Source organism: Epinephelus moara, chromosome 14, assembly GCF_006386435.1.
Source record: "Epinephelus moara isolate mb chromosome 14, YSFRI_EMoa_1.0, whole genome shotgun sequence".
NCBI lineage: Eukaryota > Metazoa > Chordata > Actinopteri > Perciformes > Serranidae > Epinephelus > Epinephelus moara.
Window position 1 is genome coordinate 3,955,437 of NC_065519.1, and position 4,977 is coordinate 3,960,413.

The window sequence follows — 4,977 nt, forward strand, 5'->3', positions numbered from 1 at the left end:
GTCTCACAGTCAGTCAGGCTCCAGCAGCCTGAGCGCGACCTCTGGTTGCATCATTTGACACAGTTTTTCCACCCAGACGCGCGTAAATCTTTATGCGTAAAAGCTTTACGCACACTGCTGCTGCGCAATTTTTTTTCCACTGTGTGTGCGTAAACAACAATAACAAGCAACCCCCCCCCCCCAACAAAAAAACAAACAAAACATAAACACAAGACACTCACATGCGCGAGAGGGAACATTTCAGGAGAATGTGTTGCTGTTTGAATCATGGTCACGGCCTCCAAAAACCATCTCTGGTGAATTTACCTGATGTTTGCGCTCCATTCAAATATCTGAGTTACACCTGGGAAGCTGCGCAGTGCAGAGCCGCGTTAACAAAACTCCAAATTTAAGATTAAATCCAGAAAAAGAGGCAAATTTACTCTGAAATTTAAAGATAATGATTTAAAAAGAAGAATTAAATGTTGCGTTTAAGTACCTGGTGATAAAATCAGTGACAACACGGACGGCAGGAGCAAAAAAAGACAAAAGGATTTGCGTTAGTTATGAATGTAACCTATTCTTTTATTTTTATTTTTTTTATGATTAAAACATTTTTTTCTTTTTTTAACTTCTGTAAGCGACAAACACGGGAATAAGAATAAGACCACAATAGTATCACAACCATGAAAAATTGTTTTTAGAGACGACAATTAAAGGACAATCATTCCAAGTAGTATTAGATAATGAGGCATTTTTTCTTCTGTCAAACAAACGGGTCTTTACATTGTTCTTCCTTTTTAGAAAAGAAGCAAAACCCCAAATTCAAATTACAAATAGACATTTTCTCTCTCTTTTACTAATTATACAAAACAAATAAAATTAAAAATAAAAAGAAGGAGGCGTGAAGGTCCGTTGTTACCGGCGATCACGTTTACAGTCAGAGAAAGCACATCACAGTCTGCCACCACGGAAAATATCCATCTGAGAAACGAGACATTTACGCTCAAACTTCTGCGTTAAAATTTGGATTTTTCTGCAAAAATGAGGAGTTAAATTCACGTGTTATCCAACGCACTTCAACACTGAATCAAAAGCGAGGCGGGTTAAGGCGAGATGCCTCCAACTGCACCAACAGAAAACACGACACCACCAAACTCCATTCAGATTTCCGCTGATTTAAGAAACTGAAAAAAATACTGCCGTAAAAATCTCGTTTAAATGGACATTTTCTGCAGTGCGGGAGGCAACAGTTCACCCCTCTATTCACTCACTCACACACTCACTCATTCACTCTCTAATTCCTACTACATTAGGCCTCTGTCAGCTGAATAATGACTAAATTTCCTAAAAACCGATTCTTTGGTCTATAAAAGTACATGAACAGTTTTTAAACTGGGAAATAAAAGAATGGAGGAAATAAACAGCCTCATGGTTTTAACGGCGGGAGTCGCTTTAAAAAAAAACACATTTCACTGTATAGAAAAAAAATTAGTGTTTAAATTTTTGTAAAATAAAAATCATTCTCCGCCGCTTCTTTTCTAACCCGCATGATACCTGATAATACTGCAAACATGCGGGCACAAACCGGCTATTAGAGATATTATTATTATTATTTTAACGGTTTTTTTAATCTCAAAATTAGACAAAACTATTTTAAATACACATTCTATAAAAAAAGTAATGCCTCCTCCAACAACAACAACAACAACAGAAAAAAATCAGCCTATCATCGTTCTCTCTGTTTTTTAGCTCAGGTCACATTGCACGTCGCTGACTGACAGTAACTATACAGAGACAAACCCCGGACACTTATAGTAACAGACATTATGTACACAGAAATTAAAACTGCAGGAGAAGATGGAGCAGAAGAAGAAGAAGAGAAGAAGAGAAGAAGAAGAAGAGATAATAATAATAATAATAATATTAAAAAATACCTGGAAACTTCAGGGCTGCTTTCTGTGAGTTTCTCTGCTGCTCTTTTTGTTTTGCAGTTTAAGTCTCTCCTCTTTTTTTCTATAGTAGGTAGTTTATAATAATTTTGTAATTTTTTTTACAATGTAAATGTTCAGTGTAAAATGTTCAACTTACAGTTCCAGTCATTTTCACTCATCAGGAGTGAGTGGAGAGGATGAAGGGATGGAGGAATGGAGGAATGGAGGAATGGAGGGTGAGGTAAGGTGGAGGGGTGAGGGTTTTGGGGGTGTTAGTGTATAAGCGGGTTGGAGGTCGACCCCTGGTTTTGATGCGTAAAATAGTCAGACAAACCCCCGGAAAGTCCCGAGGAGAAGGCCGGCAGAGAGCCGGACAGAGCCGGCCTCAGAGAGTCACAGGGCAGCGAGGAGGAGGACGGAGCCTGCGGGGAATTGGAGGCCGAAGCCCGGGCAGCCTGCAAGGAGCCGCCGCTGCCGCCGGACTGCGTGGTCATGGACGGGTGCGGGACGTGGGGGAAAAAGTAACTGGTCTGCCCGGCCAGCAGGTTGACCGAGCACGGGTTCAGGGAGTAAGTGGCCCCGGAGCAAGGCACGGAGAGGCCGCAGGGCACCGCCGAGGCCGCCAGGGCCGCCGCCGTCAGGTGGTGCGTCGCGTAGGGGAGATCCCCGCCGACCAGCCGGTCCATGCTCAGCCCGTTGGAGGACGGGAACGACGAGTGGTTGTTGCCCATGTTCTGGGTGAGCATGGTGCTGTAGGACATGGGGTGACCCGGGTAGCCCGAGGAGGTCCCGTTGTAGCCCAGGGCGCTGCTGGCCCGCGGGTGGTGCAGGGAGAGGAAGGGGGACATGGGCCAGTACAGGGAGCCCGCCCGGTCCATGAAGGTCAGCCCGGAGGTCAGCCGGGCGCCCCGCTTGAAGGCCAGCTTGGCCCGGGACGTGGTGGACCGCCGCCGGAGCTTCCCGGTGGTGCCGCCGATGAAGACGTCGTCGCTGCTGGGGTCCAGCATCCAGTAGTTCCCTTTGCCCGGGTCGTCGTAGTGCCGCGGCACCTTGACGAAGCATTTATTCAAGCTGAGGTTGTGCCGGATGGAGTTCTGCCAGCCCTGCTTGTTCTCCCGGTAGTACGGGAAGTTTTTCATGATGAACTCATAAATGCCGTTGAGGGTGAGCCGCTTCTCCGGGCTCTGCCTGATGGCCATCATTATCAACGCGTTGTAACTAAAAGGAGGTTTTTCGTACTTGCCGCTTTTCTTCTCTCCGTCCTTCCCTCCGGCGCCGCCGTCCCCGTCTTTCCCGTCCTTCTTCTCCTCCGCTTTCTCCTTGTCGTCCGGGCAGCTCTCCTGGCTCGAGGAGTCACTTTTAGGATCCGCTTTGCCGTCCTGCTGCGCGACCGGGAGAGGAGCCTTCTGCTCGGCTTCGTCCGCGCCGCCGGGCCGGTGGTGGTTCTGGTGGTGGTGGTTCTGGTGGTGATGCTGGTTCTGGTGGTTGTTGTTGTCGCTTTGCACGGCCTCGGGCACCAAACTGTTTATACTGAACGACGATTTAGGAATCATTTTCACCTCTTTGCGCTCTCCCATATCCAACATCACCGGGCAATGAGGGGGGAAAATGGCAACGACCAAAAGCGACGAACACAGCTGGGTCTCAATCTGTCCTGTCTCTGCCTGCGAACCAGGACGGGAAGGACGGAAGGGGGGAACGATAGGAAGAAAGAAAGTATAGCCCAACAAACTATTTCATGTTCGGTTTGGGGAGAAAAAAGGAAACACACACACACAACACACATGTACACACACATCGATAGGAGACAGATAGCTGCAATTAATTAGGGAGCCACAGCCACTAAAGCAAGTAAAAAACATTGGTTGGACCTTTCCAGTCCTCAGCCAACCAGGGGAACATTAGTATTAAATATTAAGGCGTCCTCTGCGCTTTCAGCCAATCATGACGCACAGGGAAACACACACATCCACCAATGCCGTGCACGCTGCAAAAAATACCCAACCCTGCCTCTCTTTTATGTCTCATGGAATCACTAGAAATCTCAGTTTGATCAGAATAAACACAAAAATCTGACAGAGTGGATTTTATTTTTTATTGTTTCCGTTTTTTGTCGTTATTGTTTTGCATTTTCATGTTAAAATTTTTATCTCCACTTCTCATTTTAGCCTCATTTTCAAAACACAAAAACTTGCCTTGTAAGATAAATTCAACTTTATTTGAAAACTGATAATTTTCTGCTTTAATTTTGTGTTTTTCTGATCTTTTCCGGACACAACTGAGACTCTGAGAGCGGCTCACACGCCCAAAACGACTCGCCAACACGGACACTTCTTGCAGCGTGGAAAACACACTCACCCCTATCAACACTCCTTCCCCTCACCCCTCCCCTCCCTCATCCTCTCCCCCACCTAAACTAAAACCGTCGCTGGAAAACACACACCGTGCATGCGTACACCCAAATCCCCGCCGCTCCTCATATTTACACTCCTCCGATTCAAATATTTTCCCCTTCGGCGTCTTCAAAACTGTTTACATCCAGACTCAGAGGGAAAATAAACAGAGGAGAGGGGATCCGGAGGGCACGCGGACACGGTCAGGACACGAGGAGGTGATTTGTGTGTCAGATCGCAGCAGACTGAAACGGCACAGAAAGGCTACGGGCTGTTTTCTCCAAAGCCGATTCTCCGTGCGTAAAATGCGCGTAAAATGTGCGCCGGAGAGGCGTAATCACGGTGTCATGTCAGTCTGCAGCTTCCAGGAAGCTTTGTTGGTTTCCTCCCCGACGGCTTCACGTCGGAGGAAAATTTCAGAAGTGAACCGGAGGCAGAAACACACTCAGTGAATGTTGAATGAATAAAAGAGTGGAGGAGAGGAGAGCTGGAGGCCGCCGGAGGAGACGCGCGGAGATTTTTTTCTTTTAACACCAAAATGTGTCTCCAGCCTTTTTGTACCATGACTGATATTTAAGAAAACATCAATTATATTTAAAACATCCTTAAATGATGATGATTATTATATTTCTAACATGATTTATTTCACTTTTTCTTTCGGAAAACATCTG

At 46.2% G+C, this 4,977-nt stretch overlaps 1 protein-coding gene across 1 annotated transcript; it reads right to left on the reverse strand.

Annotated features, from left to right (window-relative positions):
* Positions 1–543: 543 nt before the first annotated feature.
* Positions 544–3,791, reverse strand: foxg1a (forkhead box G1a). The gene has a single exon (XM_050062690.1). It carries the CDS (start codon positions 3,497–3,499, stop codon positions 2,186–2,188), a length of 1,314 nt encoding a protein of 437 aa, XP_049918647.1. The 5' UTR covers positions 3,500–3,791; the 3' UTR covers positions 544–2,185.
* Positions 3,792–4,977: the final 1,186 nt, after the last annotated feature.

Excerpts from the sequence above, each read along its gene's own strand:
- foxg1a (XM_050062690.1), bottom strand. The coding sequence starts at position 3,499 with ATGTTGGATATGGGAGAGCGCAAAGAGGTGAAAATGATTCCTAAATCG.